Source organism: Hylobates moloch, unplaced genomic scaffold, assembly GCF_009828535.3.
Source record: "Hylobates moloch isolate HMO894 unplaced genomic scaffold, HMol_V3 SCAFFOLD_13, whole genome shotgun sequence".
Lineage (NCBI taxonomy): Eukaryota > Metazoa > Chordata > Mammalia > Primates > Hylobatidae > Hylobates > Hylobates moloch.
Window position 1 is genome coordinate 60,905,147 of NW_026652288.1, and position 18,424 is coordinate 60,923,570.

Consider the following 18,424-nt stretch of genomic DNA (forward strand, 5'->3'; position numbering starts at 1 on the left):
TTCTGTCAAATATTATTTATGAGGAATGTTGAGGTAACTGGAGAGGAAAAATATCGTAGAAAACAGTTCCCTTTGGATGATCTTAAATTACCCAAGATCACACAGCCAGTAAATAGCAGTCAGGATTTGAACTCACAGATGTTTGCACCTCAAGTCTGTGTGCTTTACCGTACTGCATACGTCTATCTACAGAGTGCTGATTTTGCAGATATTTCCCCCAACTTGGCTATTGGTTAACTGTCCAGATTTGTTTTAACATGAGTAACATAGGCTCCAATTTATTTTTATTGAAAGATAAGTGTATATAAAGAGATGTAGATCCTTTTATGGTTTGCTGAAATTTATTTTGTACTTAGTTCTCGTGCATCAGAAATACCTTATTAGTTGAAAATAGACCCATTAATTACTGTGTGGGATGTGAAAAAATGCATTCTTTGTAAATTTCTAGTTTTTCCTTTGGACTATGGTAATTTGCATTTGTCCTTATAGTCCTATGCTTTCGGCAGTAGCCACAGATTTCAAGTATTAAACATAAATGAAATACTGTATGTGATTTTCTATATTGTATGGGAGGAAAAAAAGTCAATCTGGGGGACAGATCCAAGTGATGTGAGACTCCAGCTGAAGGCTCAGGTCTCTCTAGGGAAAGTCACAGCAGCCTGACGGTATAGGAAAATGGCACTCTGCTGCTGTCAGTTTACTTGGCAGTGTCTGGCAAAGAGCACAGGAAAAACACCAGAGCAGCGATGAGCAGTTTTTCAGCTGCCAGAGAAAAAGTTTCACAAACTGGAAATTTTACAAAGGTACACTAATGTCTGATACTAATTTATTCATCAAATATTTGTTGCATAGTATATGCTGAAAATACAATGCTGAATTAGTCATTGTTCCTGCTTTCAAGGAACACACGGGCCAGACGGGAAGACAGTATATAAATTTCAGTAAAGGGCGTCAAGGGCCATAGTCACAGGGCCTTATTTGAGCACCTAGGAGAGGTGCCTGGTTTCACCGGAAGTATTGGGAAATGTTCCAGAAGAGGGAATATCTACTCTAAGCCAGACTGTCTATATAATTTGCGGAGTCCAGTGCAAAATGAAAATGTGGATCATTTGTTCAAAAACTATGAAGAATTCCAAGATGGTGACAGCTGAGCATTAGATAAAGCACAGACACTTCTAAATGAATTTCCTTCTACTTCGACTGTAATACCCACAATGGGAAAATTCGAAACCATTGTTTAACAAAATGAACCCACTCTGGGCATTTATGCCGTTTGTTTCCTTTGAAGTATTATTACTATGTAGCAAAAATCTAAGGGTCTACAATAATGTATTTAAATCAGCCTGGAGTGTCCATGATAATTTTGGAAGAACAATATTAGAATGGGTCATGAATGTTTAGTATTTGTTGCATTTCCCCCAGAAAAGGACAGTTTCTGGGAACTTCAGGGAATATTTAAATACTTTCTCCAGCAGCCTGTTGCCTCTGAAACAAATAATTTATGGAAATGATAAAAAGCAAGTGTTAGTATGTTTGTTGGAAACAAAAACAGAAACCCTACCTGTTGATTACAAAAGCAGAGAACATGGTATCCATGGAATATTGTATTACAGTATTTTTCACAACTACTCACTGTACCCTTTAAGGGTTGTATAATGCCTGCTGGTAACAAGGTAGCCATACGATTTATAGTAATTCCCTGAGGAAGGACTCTATCTATCCTTCTGACTTGGCCATGTGACTTGCTTTGGCCAATGGAGTGAAAGGACGTGATGTAAGCCATGTCCAAGTAGAAGTTCCAGGCAAATACTTTAAGGGCCATGGCAGTTGGCACTCTGTTTTCCCCCTGCCACAAGTTCAGCATGTTCCCCGGAGGAGTTCTTTCTTCAAGCCTGGATCCTGAATGAAAAAGCCATGTCATGGCCAACACATGAAATGTGAATGCGAAGTCAACCTTGGTTGTTAAAAAGCCACTGAGATTTTTTGGGGTTATTAATGACCATAACTGGGTGAAAATTGGCTAACACAGTGTTTTTATTTATAATAGGGCAATGATTCACAAATACAACATTTGCCTAAAGGACATTCAGTGATCCCACTCCTCTGGGGAATGACACTGCTCTAATAATGATGACCATATAGGTTTTTCTAGAGGCAGATACACTGGGAATTCTGCTAATGGTTATTTGATCTGCTGGGAAATCAAGCTGAGTCCTCCAGGCATGAGTTGGGTCTAAATGGCTAAACCCCTGTTCTCACTTCCTCACCTGGTCCAGCTGCTTGCTGCCTACTTGATCTTGGACAAGTTGCTAAGCCTCAGTTCCTCAATTTGTAAACCTGGAATAGGACTATTTACTTCATAAATTTATTAGGACAGGGTCAATTTCTGTTTCTTCTATATCAATGCCTGTTTCCCATGCAGTTTCTACCCCTCTGATTAAATTAGCTCTTGTTTGACTTTGTCTATCATTTTTAATATAAAAGAAATAAGACATTTGTAGATTAATATTGAGCTTCTCTTTGTTTCTCCCTAAGTATCTATTCTTTCTTCCGTGACCACAACTACCTCATAAAGGGTATATACTTTATTTTGATATCTACATATAGATTATTAAATATGTAAGTTACTATATTTGTAAATACTGTATTGGATATATATGCATATACATACATAAGTTAAAATATGCATAAAACCATGTTCTGTACACAGGAAAAATTTAGGATAAAAGAATTAGTGAAATCTTCTTTTCTTAAAAGGATTATGGTGGGGGAAGTGGGTTCACTTCTCCCTATGAAGCTGTTAATTCTTTTATGTCACTTGGCAAAGCTTGCTTTCTTTCTCTTTCTTTTTTCTCTCTCTTTCTTTCTTTCTTTCTTTTCTTCTTTCTTTCTTTCTTTCTTCTTTCTTTCTCCTTCCTTCCTTCTTTCCTTCCTTCCTTCCTTCCCTCCCTCCCTCCTTCCTTCCTTCCCTCCCTCCCTCTCCTTTCTTTCTTTCTTTCTTTCTTTCTTTCTTTCTTTCTTTCTTTCTTTCTTTCTTTCTTTCTTTCTTTCTCTTTTCTTTTCTTTCTCTCTCCTCTCTTTCTTTTTTTTTTGAAGCAGGGTCTGGCTCTGTCATCCAGGCTGGAATACAGTGGTGTGATCTTGGCTCACTGCAACTTCCACCTCCCGGACTCAGGTGATCCTCCTGCCTCAACCTCCCAAGTAGCTGAGACTACAGGCATGTGCCACCAAGCTCAGCTAATTTTTGTATTTTTTTGTAGAGACAGGGTTTCGCCATGTTGCCCAGGCTAGTCTTGAACTCCTGAACTTAAGCAATCCGCCTGCCTCATCCTTCCAAAGTGCTGAGATTACAGGCATGAGCAAAATTTGCACCTGGCCTGGCAAATTTTTCTAATTGTCACTATCGTTCAAGTCCTGTCCTACGAACTGAGAATAAAGAGTGGAACTGGACAGAAAAAGGCCTGTTATCTTTTAGCTTACCTTCTAGTAGGAGGAAGCAGACAATACACAATTAAGCAAATAAGTAGACCCAATAAAAGGCCAAAAAACATGAGGTAAGAGTCCTTGAGAGAGCTCTCTATGGATAAGAGTCCTTGGGAGAGCTCTGAATGGATAAGAATAATGTGTTAATTTATAGCCGTTTCAAGGAAGGGTAGCAACATTTATTGAGCACCTGCTAAGTTTCAGCTAGTTTATCTGTACTGTTTCATTTAATAATTGTAATAACCCTGTGAGTAGGTCCATTTTATAAGTCAAAAACTGGACATTCACAACTAGAAAGTCAACTAACTTCCCCACAATTACCCAGCTGGTAAATTCAAGAGTGGACCTGTAATTCTTACCTCCTACTTCTTCCTCAAGCCCAGTAATCTCTTTTAAGTAGGAAAAACATATCTCTTTCTGCTTACCCTCACCTCTATCCTCAGTTAGGCTTTTTGAGATTATAAATGATATTGTCTTAGAATAAAGTTAAATTTCAGCTTTCCCTGCATTTACAGGAAATATTCTTTAAAAACAGAGCACCGGACTTAAATTCTGGAGAACTACCTTCAAATTACTGTCCTGCTACTCAATACCCATGTGGTTTCCGGCAAGTCACTCAACTTCTATTAGCCTGTTTACTCATCTGTAACAGGAAATAGTGCCAGGTATAAGTTTTTTTTTTTCGTTTTGTTTGTTTGTTTTTTTTGAGACGGAGTCTCGCTGTCGCCCAGGCTGGAGTGCAGTGTCGCCATCTCTACTCACTGCAGGCTCTGCCCCCCGGGTTCATGCCATTCTCCTGCTTCAGCCTCTCGAGCAGGTGGGACTACAGGCACCCACCACCTCGCCTGGCTAATTTTTTTTTTTTGTATTTTTAGTAGAGACGGGGTTTCACCGTGTTAGCTAGGATGGTCTCGATCTCCTGACCTCGTGATCAGCCCGCCTCGGCCTCCCAAAGTGCTGGGATTACAGGCGTGAGCCACCGCGCCCGGCATTATAAGGTTTTATGATCCCTAGTTTTGAACTAGTGGGGTCTGGCTTCACAGATTTTACTATACTTTGCACACTAATATTGCACACTGACATAGAGTCTCTCTCTGGTGGTGTGCACAAGGATTTATATAACTCAGGTCACTTCCACAGCACAGTGACTCAGAGCCCCTGGAGTATGAAAGACTGCATCCCTAAGTCTGGCTCATGTGCAGTAAGGTCTCCTTTCCCTCTGCATTTTACCTCAGTGTTTTTTTTTTTTCAGGCTGGGAGAGTTTGCCTCTGGCGTGCCTCTGCTCTTGAGGGTAAAATGGGCTCAGAGTGACTTTAAAGGCTGCTCAACAAAGGCAGGAACACCAGAGACTTATCATTTTCTTTTTCTTCAGCTGACTGGATAAGTGTAGCTGTAATAGAGTATGGTTCAGGAGGGCAAAACCATTTTGGAAGAAACCTTGAAAGTGATTCAATTTCAAGTCACAAGATCAATTATGTGAGGTTCTAGAACTACTGATACTGAGTTTTACAGCAGATTCATGGCACAGGTTCAGAAGGTGATTCAGGATGTCTCTTTCCTTGGACATTAAAGCTCATTACCTGAAAATTACTCAGCCTTGGCCCTTAGGGAAATTTTAAGTGCCCAGCCCAAACGGCATAATCCTATTTAAAATACCAAGATTGCATGATAATGAACAACGTCGAAAGAAAACACTTGTCTGGGTCAGATCTCATCAATTAGACAATTTCCAACGGAGAACACATCTCTAGATAACTACATGTCTGTCATATAAGGGATATATGGACTTCCGGCTGTGTGCTTACAGTAAATTATCTCAAGAAAACTAGGCAGCAGGTAGAAAAACAGCAATGCAATCCCACTTTTTTAATGCTCTTGCCTACAGTCTTTGATGGAATGAACTTCATCTGATGACCATTTCTATTCTTGCTTGCAATTTGGGAATGCTAAATCCTATCTCATAGGAGTGTGTATGGGTGGCATGAACTAAGGTAGATAAAGCCTTCATGTGGTGTTTGGCATGGTGTAGGCGTAGATTGGACGTCAGTTTTCCGCTCATGCTTTGCTCTTCACATACCTATGTGGTATCTGTATGTGCTAAGCTCTGAGCCTTACAAACCATAGGGAGAGATGTGCAAACTTGCCCTCAAGGAGCATGTTGTCTAGCAAGGAAGATAAAATGCATAGACAGACAACTAGAGGTGGTTTGAGGGAGCCCAAGAAATAAACACGCTTTTCCTGGCCCAGTTGGTGACAAGGAGATTGAGAGAGGGTCCCAGAGGTCAGCGGATTCTGGAGAATGTGGCATGGATGTGTTAGCTCAGGGGACTTGCCAGTCCTTCAGTCAGGCAGTAAGAGGACTGCCATTGGCAACCTAAAAAACTACAGGCTTCCTGGAGTAGGGGGACAGAATGGGTGCTGCAGGCCGGTCTGCAAAGGGCAGGCAGAGGTGCTGAGCAATCGCACTGGTTGAGAGAGGGGAGTATTGCTATTGTGGAACTTTCTCCACATGGACGCATGAAACAGCAGAAAGGGAGAAGGAAAAACCCCTAATAAATTTAGCTTGCAATTTAAATTGAAGGGCTAAGAATAACTGACATTAATACTCATGCCTCACTACTGGTTGATTTATTTGGTTCTCAAACCATGGCTCTGTGTCGGAATCACAGAGATTTAAAAAATTACAAATACCTGGCTCCACCTGTTGGAGATTCTAAACCAGAGGATTTGGGAAGAGGTTTAGATATTTACATTTTAAAATCCCACTACAGGTCATTCTGATGGGCATCCAGGGTTTTGACCCAAAACATTAATTAAGCAACCGTAGGCTTGGTTAATCTTTAAAAATACAATAGTCTTTAAAAAGGACCAGTGCTGCTTCCGGCCGGAGCGGGCTCCCGCAGTGGCGGGAAAACGGCGGCCGCGGCGTCTCTTCCGGGACGCTGAGGGCGGAGACCGTGAGGCTCTGGTCTGCTGCTCGCGCCGCCATGGACGCGGCCGAGGTCGAGTTTCTCGCCGAGAAGGAGCTGGTTACCATTATCCCCAACTTCAGTCTGGACAAGATCTACCTCATCGCGGGGGGACCTGGGGCCTTTTAACCCTGGTTTGCCAGTGGAAGTGCCCCTGTGGCTGGCAATTAACCTGAAACAAAGACAGAAATGTCGCCTGCTCCCTCCAGAGTGGATGGACGTAGAAAAGTTGGAGAAGATGAGGGATCATGAACGAAAGGAAGAAACTTCTACCCCAATGCCCAGCCCTTACTACATGGAACTTACCAAGCTCCTGTTAAATCATGCTTCAGACAACATCCCGAAGGCAGATGAAATCCGGACCCTGGTCAAGGATATGTGGGACACTCGTATAGCCAAACTCCGAGTGTCTGCTGACAGCTTTGTGCGACAGCAGGAGGCACATGCCAAGCTGGATAACTTGACCTTGATGGAGATCAACACCAGCGGGACTTTCTTCACACAAGCGCTCAACCACATGTACAAACTCCGCACGAACCTCCAGCCTTTGGAGAGTACTCAGTCTCAGGACTTCTAGAGCAGGCGGCTTGCTGGGGGGATGTGAGTGCTCAGGACGTGATGAGGTACTCGTGGTTCTGGAGCTCTAGAAACACTTCTGTTGCATGAAAAATGGTGATGGTGCAAGGAATGGATTCAGGACATTGTTGGAGAAACAACAAGTTTGTGATTAGTCCTTAAAACTTAGCTCCCTAGGACATTCTTCAATTCCACATCTGTTTCTAGAAACCAGCCTTCCCCCCCGCCTTTTGAGAAATAAAAAAGCTTTAGGCAAATTAAAAAAAAAAAAAAAAAAAAAGGACCAGTGCTAATTGCATCACGCTTCTGTGTAAAAAACAAACAAACAAACAAAAAACCCTCAGATTTATTTGTCCTTTCTGCCAAAACAGAGATAAGAGAAGATCAAGGGAGTAGACAGATAAAAAGGTAAGTCCTGTGTCTTCTGTCTTAGGTTTTCATAGAAGTAACTAGAACCAGAAGATATATATTTTTTTGCTTATCTTTTTTCTGTAGTTAGTATGATCAAAGCTAACATTTCAAAAGCTGATCTTCCCTGGAAACATGAATAGGAACATAATACAATACATAATACATGAATAGGAACATAATACATAATACATACATATGAATAGGAACATAATGCAGTTTTACCTAACTTTTAGTGAGTGCCTACTGTGTGCTAGAACTATGCTTGTCAGTTTCCTGTGTCTTCCCAGGTGAGGAAGTCAGGCCATAAGTGTAGTAGGATTAATGACGGCATTCTGAGCTAGTGAGAATGTTTAGGAACCATGACTTAACAAACGTTTATCTGCATATGATTCTCACTGCTGATGAAGATATGGTGATGCTGCAGTACGTATGTATTGTGGAGACACTGAAATTTAATACAACTTTTTGAACAAAAATTTGATAATGTATCCTAAGAACCAGATCTATATAAATGTTCTTAACATTGCACCCATTATTTCAATTTCTGAGAATTATCTTAAGGAGATACTTTTTTAAAGTAACATGTTTCAGGTAAGAGGAGAATAATTATAATGTTTTTTAAATGTAGCTGTATCTGGAAATTACATAAATTTTAATCATTAAGGAAATGATAGGTGAATTATTGCATAATGACTTTTAGACACTTAAATCTGGTCATTATAAAGCCTCTGGAGGAACAGGTAAAATGCTTAAGACAAAAAGCCAAAAGAAAAAATATGTACCAGGATAGTAATTAAAAGTTATTCATTAATGTTGGAAGGAAGTGTGAAGATGGGATGTAGTTTGTGTGTGGTAGTAGAATTCTGAGAATGTTTTCCTTTTTGCATGTGGTGGATTCACATTGTCCGGTCTCCCCAGCATCCCTTCCCACCCTATATGCAGCTAAGAGGAAAGGAAACCTTTCACCTCTGGCCAGTGAGCTGGGATGCAGTTTGCCTGCAGTCATTGGCAGCCTTTCCCCACCTTTTTTTTTCCCCCACTGCCAAATGGAGGAAACTTGCCTGTAGTAAGAGATAAAAAACTAAAAATCTAGAGAGAGGCTGGAGTCAGAGGGATGAACAGATGTGTGGAGAAAGGGGTAGAGAGATGGACGGGCCCACCTGAAGAGACCTTTAAGTTGGCAAGACAGTCTTCTAAATTTGGCACTTATGTGACCCCATACAATTTCTTTCTTATACTAGTTAATCTTGTTCTAGTCTGCTGACAATCAAAATAATTCTGACAATAGAATTGGTTTAAGTTTTAAGTTTTTAATTCTGTGTTAGAGTCTGCCAAGGTTGTTGTTTGTTTTTAAATGAACCTTCTTTACTTTCTGAAGTACTAGAACATTTTGTACTTGTGTGTAAATACTGCATTTATGAATCATTTCCCACTATTTTACTGATAGAATGTTGGTCTTTATTGAACTGTCATTTCCTTTCAGGTCTTCTTCTTAGCTTTTCCTGCAACATAGCCACATTAACTGTTTTTCCACATCCTGATTCTGACAATAGCCATCCTGAGAATGCTTTTGGAAAGGGTGGTCTGAAACTACAATGTGGATTCAAATCTGTATAAGGCAGAAATGTATGGGGAATTCTGAAATCAATCAACAAACAGTAATTGAGCACCTACTATGTGCCAGGTATTGGGGCTACAATGAAAATAAAAGACAGATCTCCTGTCCTTAACATGCTTATCTCTGTGTGTGCTGTGTGCATTCACTGGAGGTCCAGGGAGGCTTAGTCTGGGAGTATATTTAGCACTTAATATTTATTTAATACATCTGCAAAAGGTCAACAGGATAACAAGCAACATTTGTGGACCTTTAATAAGATAAGGTCTGTGCCATATCTTATTTTCCCCATTTTATCAGTTGAGGAAATGGAGGTGCAATGAGGATATTTAATGTGTCCAATATTACAGAGTTAATAGGTGCCAAAGGTGGATTCAACCTGACACAGTCTGGCTCCTTACCATAGGATAATGCTGTTTACCAGGTTGTAAGAAATCTGCTCTGAAATGCTGAATCTGTTACTTAAATTAATTTTTAATTTTTTTGGAAAAATATTTATTAAATGTTGGTGGTGAGATATACAGATATCTGACTGGAATAAGATGACAGGAGATTCCCTTTTCAACTTGCTATAGTTTGAGCCACAGGAAAAAAGTTCTGAAAAAATTAGTTCATCCATTAATTCATGTATTCAACAGCATTTTCAGCATACTACCTGCTACTAAGCGAATTTTGTAGAAAGCCCTTGGTTTGTTAAGGGTAAATGGAACAGAAACAAGTCCTTAAAATATAACATAGGATGGTAAGTTCTGTAATAAAAGGGTTAAAAGGGAACTTTGAGAGCATTAAGAGGTGAAAGGAGGGGAAGGAGGGAGGAAATGTCATGAATTGTTTGACAAGTAAGCTAGGCATTGAAATATGAGGAGGAATTCTTCCATGGACTTGGGGGTGGGTATAGGAGTAGTGGTGTAGAAAGGGACTTCGGGGTGGGTATAGGAGTAGTGGTGTAGAAAGGGACTTCGGCGACAGGATCTGCTTCTAAGCTCAGTCAACGGTGTCCTGAGAATTGCAAGTGGCTCTTAAGAGCAGGACTAAAAAGATAGGTTGTGCAAACCGAGGGAAAGCATTTGGAATTGTCTTTGAGGTCAGGGCTATATAAACTCTTTTAATTGCATACACCTACCAGTAAAAATAACTTGAGCATATACTCTTCAAATATGTGCTTATTTGGATATATTTATTTTTATATATACACTATCAGATTAGTTTCTTATATCCCTTCAGAAATACACACAGATGTGATTAAATAGGAAATAAAGATACATGTCAGTTTTTGCTCCTATAAAATTTTCTTAAACATTAGAATGAATAATGTGTTTGAAAATGCAGATATGTTTTTGAAAAATTTGATTTAACACTTTATGATGGGGTAATTTAAAGGACTGGTTCTAAGTTCAGTTTATTTTGATTTCTAGTTTTAATTAAATCAAGACACTTCACAAATAAATACAGTTCCAATTGAAGGAGTGTTTGTTGGCAAGACTAACTAAGTCATAATGCAGTTTTTACAGTTGTTTTTTTTTTCAGTTTTAAACACTGTACTTAGGTTTTTCTTGAAATGTAATCAATAACTTTCTGTTTTTCCTGATATCATTTAGTCATTCTTGTAAACTCTTTGGAAGATGTTGCATTTTAGTATTTTTAGTAGTTGGTTCAAATTCATACTCTTCATCTGAATTATTTAGACACACCCTAGAAAATTCTGTTTCTAATCTTTTTTTTAATGTGCAGATAGGAAAGTTTTTTTTTTTTTTTAAATGAGACACAGTCACATTACTTTTAGCGATTAAATCGATGAGGAAACATTTCCCCAGTTGTGTGAGTTATCTCTTGCTGCATAACAAATCATCCCCACAATTAGTGTGGTAAAACAACAGGCATTTCTTTTCTTTTTTTTTTTTTTGAGAAGGAGTCTCGCTGTGTCGCCTAGGCTGGAGTGCAGTGGTGTGATCTCGGCTCACTGCAAGCTCCGCCTCCTGGGTTCACGCCATTCTCCTGCCTCAGCCTCCCGAGTAGCTGGCACTACAGGCGCCTGCCACCGTGCCTGGCTAATTTTTTGTATTTTTAGTAGAGACGGGGTTTCACCGTGTTAGCCAGGATGGTCTCGATCTGCTAACCTTGTGATCTGCCCGCCTTGGCCTCCCAAAGTGCTGGGATTACAGGCGTGAGCCACCGCACCCAGCCGACATTTCTTATCTCATAGTTTCTGTGGGTCATAGATCCCAGGAGTGGCTTAGCTGCATTATTTTGGGTCAGAGTCTCCCACAAAACTGTGGCTGAGGGGTTGGCCAGGCTTCCAGTCAGCTCAAGGCCAAATTGACTGAGGCTCTGCTTCCAAGTTCCCTCACGTGCCTGTTGGCATGCCTCAGGTCCTGGTCAGCTGTTGGCTAGAGGTGGTAGTTCCTTGCCATGGGCTTCTCAAAAAGAGAGAGTAAGAGAGGGTGAATAAGATGTAAGTCTCAGCCTTTCTGTAACATAATCTCAGAAGTAACTCTTCCCATAATCCTATTTATTTGAGTTACTAAGTCCAGTCCATATTCTAGGGGAGGGGATTACACAAGGACACAGATACCAGGAAGAGAAGATCAGCAGAGACAACCTCAGAAGCTGCCAGCACACCCATTTTCAAAGCAACAAATTAATTTAGAAAAGCAGTTACTTTCTTATTCACTATTAAAATGTTACCTTTACCTTGAAAAGACATATTAAGCATATCTGTTTTTCTGAAAATATCTGCATAATCCTGGCAGCCACCAGTCATCACAGGAAAGGTTAGACAACTTGGGAGCCTTGTCTTTTGTAAAAGAAAAATGTGCAAGTCCAGTTTTAGTTGGATACCTGTTAAGTATTTGGATACAAAATAACTAGCCAACTAGTAAGGACAGTTAATTTGATAAAATTAAGCCCTTTATAAAGTAGGTTCTTGGCAAGTCTTTTAAGTTCAATAAACTTTTTCATCAAACTTAAAAGACTTGACAAGAACATTCTTTATATATAAAGGGCTTAATTTTATCAAATTAACTATTGATAACATCCTCTAGCATGTAGAATGCAGTTCATTCCAATATTCTGACAGTGAAGAAATAAATGTGGATCCCCCCATCACCTCTCACTTGTGGGACCCTTTAAGAGTTCTTCCTTCAGGGAAACTCAGCTGGGTTAGGTGAGGGCATCAGTATCATTCCATACACTCAACATACATACATTTAAATTACTTTCTAATTATTTTCTTTTTAGTTTTGCTAAAGAGTAGGAATATGGAAAAATCGGAATGCTAACATTGTTTTTCTGTACCATATGTATAATCTGGTGCTTACCCCTTTGGAGACCTCTGCTCTAGGCCAAGGGTTCTTAACTCAGGATTTATTGCTTATGAGTGATTCGTTTTCAAGGGATGAAAAAAAGTGACCAAAGCTGTAATCAGATCTCCAAGAAACCATTAAGAACCACTGCTATAGGTAATGAATAGATAATGAAAAATTGTACAAAGGAGAACATGAAGGGATTTAAAGTTTAGGATGCTACTTGGGTGGCAGAGTGGAGGGTGGCTTGGAGAGACCAAGCCTGGAGGTAGGGCAGTGGAGGGGTTCGCTCCCTCAGTGAGGCGAAAGATGACAAGGGATCGAACCCAGGCATTGTGAGTGGGATGGAAAGGGGAAACTTGGCTGCAGGATCGTGAAGCCACTAAGTGGGTGTTCATAAAGGCAATTTATAAAGAAAACATGTCTGCAAGAGGAAGTCAGATCTCAGATCTAAGACATTTCAGGTCTTCTGTCCCCACTTTTTTTTTTTTAACCACACTGTTCTTTTATTTTTTATTCTTTTGTTGTTTTTGCCCCTGGAGATTCAAGTTGGGAGAGAAAGGAGAGATTCAGTGACAAGTTATCAATATTTTCTAAAAGAAACCTAGCCATTTAGTAATAGAAGAAGGGTGTTTGGAAAGAGGGGCTGTGGAATGATATTGGAGCCCCAAATAAATCTGTGGTCTGCTAAACATCTTCTGGGTTAGAAAATAGAATTGATCTGAATTCCACAGTTGCGGCGTCTCTAAGAAGGGTAAGATGTTTTAAAGTCCACTCCCCACCCCCCACCCCCCCGGCTTTCTTCTGGAATTTTGATTTCTTTCCTTCTATTGTGATGAGCATTGCTTTGGTTTTGTCTAGGCTGAGCTATGTCTCCTGATCAGTCTCCTATTTCTGCTTATATCATAAAGGCACATTTCTGTAGTGCTTCATACCTTACCCAGCCTCTTCACATAGGCTTTCTTACTTAACCAGCTCCTTGGGCATTGCTCTGAGTGTCCAGTTCAGCTGAAAATATCATCTGCATGGCATTGCTGTCACAGTGGATTCTCAAAGTTGTAGTTGTCATTTTCTGGAGGTTCAGATAAGAAGATGAGTGGGGCACAGGACCAGTGCACTTCCCCCTTGAAGTAATGTGGGGAAAGAAAAGAGGCAGCTCCATTTCAACAAGAGCCTCTTTCAGTCCTTGCATGGCCTCATGTTTCCTGACATGCTAACCAATCCAGAAACAATAATGTCAGTTCAACTGGCCTTTCCCCACTGCTTCTGTAGAGGCTGATGTTGTTCCTGTGGACCAGCCAGGGCACCATCCTAAAGAACACGGAGCCAGGGTGCTGTGGGAGTTGAGGCTGCTGTCAAAGTTGGCCAGTTCCTTTCCAGACACAGTCACTTCCCACTGGAAGTGAGCCAAGCTGGAGGATGGGCAGGGAGAGGGTAGATGTTCCGTACAACATCTACCTTTCTAAGTGGCAAGAGGCATTGTGGATTGTTCCTATGAGATTTTGTTGACTGGTAAGATTTCTTCTATCAGTGGCAATAAAGTGAGACCTTATGCTGCAATTATTTCCAACCTGGTTGATTTTCTCTCTGTAGCAGAACTCCTGGCACATGGCTACAGGTGTGTAGGTAACCCGAAGATATCTGACTCAGTGATCACTGTTTTTTGGGAAATGGAGAAAAAGAGCTCTTAGCTGGCTTCAGAGTCTGGTTTCAATCTTGTGTGGTGACTGTTGGGACTTATTTACTGGATATTTACTTTTTCATTTGAAAAACTATTGTAGAGGTCTATAAAGATAGTCCCTCCCTCCCTCCCTCCCTCCCTGCCTGCCTGCCTGCCTGCCTGCCTGCCTGCCTGCCTTCCTTCCTTCCTTCCTTCCTTCCTTCCTTCCTTCCTTCCTTCCTTCCTTCCTTCCTTCCTTCCCTCCTTTCTCCCACCCTCCCTTCCTTGCTGGGAGAGAAGGGAGAGATTCATTGATGAGTTACCAATATTTTCTAAAAATATCCAGTAATATATAGTAATAGAAGAAAAAGGGTGTTTGGAAAGAGGTGCTGGGAATAATACTGGAGCCCTAAAAAATATGTGGTTTGCTAAACATTTTCTGGGCTGGGAAATATAATTGATTTGAATTCTCCAGCTGTGCCTTGTTTAAGAAGGGTAAGTTGTTTTTATGACTTTTTCCCTCCCTTTTTCTAGATCTATCTATCTTTCTCTCTCTGTCTCTTTCAAAATTTGAGGTATAGTTCTCTTTTCGCTCCCTCCTTGTCTCACTTGCCTGCCTGCCTGCCAGCCCGCCCGCCCGCCCGCCCGCCCGCCTGCCCGCCTGCCTGCCTGCCTTCTTTCTCTTTCTCTCTTTCTCTCTTTTTTTCTTTCTTTCCTTCTTCTCTCTTTCACATTAGGTAGAGCTGGACTGTAGTTTCCTCTCAGCGACATATTAATTGTGTGCCTTGAGGAAGTTGCTTCTCTTCTCTAAGCCCTTGTTTTCTCATCTGTAATGACATCTGCTTTATCATAGAGTGATATTCATTAATCATCAAGGATTGGAAATGATGAGTAAAGCACTAGAGTAGTGCCTGTCCCATCAAATGAGCTCGCTAAATGAGAATTATTATTTTCCTATGTAAATTTCACCCATGTGGCCTGCAGTGACTTTGTAGAGGAGCAAATCAAGGTTTCTTCAAAGGGATATGTGTGAGTCTTCATGACCGTAGTAAGAAGCACAGCCAAGTTAGTCAGCAAATGTTTATAAAGGTATCCATTGACAACATGGTGCTGTTGTATTAAACTCTGTACAAAAAGCAAAAATATAAACTTTCTAGTTATTAAAAAATTGCCATCATATGTGGCAAGACATGGTAACAAAAACATTTAGAATTAAAAAAATAAGTCTGTAATTTTCTAGATCCTCTTCTTATAATTTTTAATAATTTTTAAAAAATCCTGTCATTCCTAGATGTCTCTAACCTTTCAGAGATCTCTATGAGGCCAATAATTCACTTCTGGACCTTTGAAGTTATATGTTGGGGTTTGGCTTTGGGACATTCTCATTCGCATTCGTGATAACTGTGAGCAGAAAGCTGACTCATTACCTGATTAATACAGATAAACAAGTAATGGGGAGAGAGTGCAATATAATTCACATCTGCCTTAATAAATCAGTTTTATTTAACTCTTTGGTTTGCTTTGACTATGTGAGTACTGCAGTGTTCTGGAGGAATTTGCAAATCCCCTCACCTTTGCTCTCTGCTCTTAGAGGGTTACTTTCCCTGTTATCTCCTGACATCCCTGCTTTGTTATTTCTTTTCAAACCTGAAGCCACCTCTCCATTCATCACCCACTGCCCTTCAGAACTCATCCCTTGAAGTCTTTCCAAACAGGTGCTGTCCTGCTTCGTTTCTGACCGATATTCTGCTAACTCTTGTTTCTTATAGACGTTCTCCCTCCTGAACACTGACATGCCTGTCTTTATATAGCCCTAACTGCCTTTATGTTTCCATGTTCACTACTTGGTGTTTACCAGTATTTATTCTGCCTCCTCCAGGAGAGCTTGTGAGGATAGGGATCCCATGTTGCTTTTTTATGTAATGCCCTACATTGTTATAAGTTAAATGAATTATAAAGACAATGGATAAAGGGCATATCTAGGAAAGCTCTCAGTATACTTCCTTTTGTTTTTTAGTGTAGCAATTTTCATCTTAGTCTGATAATCTTACTATTAATAAAAACTTATTAGGCAAAGGTTCCAAATTATATCTTGCAGGAACGTGTACAAGTTTGGACTGGTGGATGACTCATTGACTCTGAAGAATTAAATAGCAGTGTTTTACTGAGACAGTCAGCCTGAGAAATTGAGAGAGAGAGAGATGGAGAGATACTAAGTCCTGCTGCAGGCAGAACCCATTAAGTGAGGCATTCCTGGGCCCCTTGTGACTTACCAATAACTCTCCGCGTTTGTGTGGTACAGATGGCAGGAAGGTGAGGACTCTAGGCTATCTGATGGGAGAATGAAGAAAAGGGACCACAAGTACTCCTCCCTCTGTCAGCCTCATGTCAGCCAGTAGTAGTGGTAATTACCACCATTGCTGAGCCCCTTACTAGAGTAATAGCAGTATAGTAATAGTATAGTCCAGAGACTATGGTATTTTAAGAAAATAAAGGCTATCACGTTTAATCCTCACAAACCACCTCTGAAAAATTTTCACAAAATTTTATACAAGAGAACACAGAAGCTCAAGGTCACACCGTTAGTAAAGCATAGAGTCAGGCTATGTGTCCAGGTCTGTCCAATCTTAAAGCCTGTGCTAAGTCTTGTCCTCACCTATTTACCTGTTTATTTGGACTATTTTTGTTGTTGTTGTTGTTGTTTTTCCTTTGGGAAGGGGGAGGATGGAATCTTACATTTTTTTGACTTATGTCCGGGACTTAGCATGTTAGGTGTGTTCTCAGTACATTTTTGCTGAGTGGGCGAGTCCAGTCCAGTTGCTCTATGATGGAATGTGGAACGGAGCAGTGTGTTGTCTGGGAGAGGGCCATGTTGAGGAGGTAGGAAGGAGGCCTAGCTCTTAGTTCATTCTCTCTTACTAACACATGATCTTGGGCAAGTCACATATATTCTGTGGGCTTCGGAGTGTTACCTGTGAAACATAAGGGGGCTGAAGAACAACGTAATTTCTCCAATGCCTGATTCTTGTGAGGCATGGAGAAAAGGCCACTAGATCACTTCGAACATGTGTTACAGTAAGAGGGAGATTTCATGCTTGGGATCAGGAATTCTGCTTTCTCTTTTTATCTTAGAAACCTATATTTGTGATTTATGATAAATTCTTTCATTTTCCTGTGCCATTCCTCCCATTCGCTGATGAAGATAGAGCAATCCCTGCATCCTTCCTGGCTATTTCATGATCTTAAAGTTTTATAGAAGACAAAAATTTAGTAATAATGTAGCAATAATATGATTAAGCACAATAATCATAAAAAAGACCACAAATATCATCTAATGAAAACTCAGCCTCCTCTTCCTTCAGCTTCCTCTTCTTCAACTAGAGAAATGCTGAATTGGTATGGCATTTAATGTTCTGGTTTAAAGACAGGTATTTTAATATCATGTAAATATCAGTGCTTATTACAGTTGAAGAAAAATGTCAAGAAAATAACAGATTATTCAGATGTAGACTGATATGCTACACAATTACTCCAAGTCTACATTGTAACTGATTTCGCTGATGATTCCTACATTGAAATAATTTTCAATCACAAAATTACTCTTGTTTCTTAAAGTGAATTATTTTGTGAGAGGCTAGATTTCAGATATATATATATATATATATGTCTATATATATGTGTGTATATACATATATACATGTTTATACATATACAGATATACGTAGATACATTTATTTAAAGTTAATCCTTTATAAGTCAGCCAACATAATATTAATAACATAAACACACACACATATATATATATGAATATCATTAACATTATGTTGGCTGACTTATAAAGGGTTGACTTTAAGCAAATTGAGTGTTGAACTTGATGGTCTTAACCATCTCTTGGATTTTTCCTGGGCTTATAATGATCAGAATATACATATTCCAGAAATAAAAATGTCCTTAAGGAATGACATGAAACCTTTAACACGAGTGACCCATAGAAATGTTGATTATTGATGCCTTCCAGGTGCAAGAGGAAGAGAGACAATCTGCCAAGTGCCACATTCAGACATTAGCAGGTTTTTATGAGGGAGAAAGCAGGTAGAGAGCTGTGAGTTACTAACACAAGGCCACACAAATGGCAAGTGGCAAGGATGAAATGAAGGCCCAGGTCCTTTGAGCTGCTGCTTCTTTTTTTTTTTTCTTTTAGAGACAGAGTTTCATTCTGGTTGGAGTGCAGATGCAGTGGCATGATCATAGTGCACTACAACTTGGAACTCCTGGGCTCAAGCCATCTTCCCTCCACTGCCTCCCAGTAGTTGGGGACTACAGGTGAACACCATCCTGCCTGGCTTTGAGCTTCTCTTTAACTATTTGCTCTCTCTACCACACCCTGACATGGTTTCCTGCTTCTAT

The 18,424-nt window shown here is 40.1% G+C and overlaps 1 protein-coding gene and 1 long non-coding RNA gene across 2 annotated transcripts in view; both read left to right on the plus strand.

Moving 5' to 3' along the window:
- LOC116480081 (uncharacterized) overlaps positions 1–18,424 on the plus strand; it is a 266,711-nt gene that overhangs the window by 48,833 nt on the left and 199,454 nt on the right. The gene's annotated exons all lie outside the window — the stretch shown is intronic.
- Positions 6,426–8,957, plus strand: LOC116481105 (DNA replication complex GINS protein PSF2-like). Its single transcript, XM_032753272.2, is given in 3 exon segments — positions 6,426–6,561; positions 6,563–7,437; positions 8,924–8,957. Coding segments are annotated over 2 exon segments (558 nt in total). The 5' UTR covers positions 6,426–6,471; the 3' UTR covers positions 7,031–7,437; positions 8,924–8,957.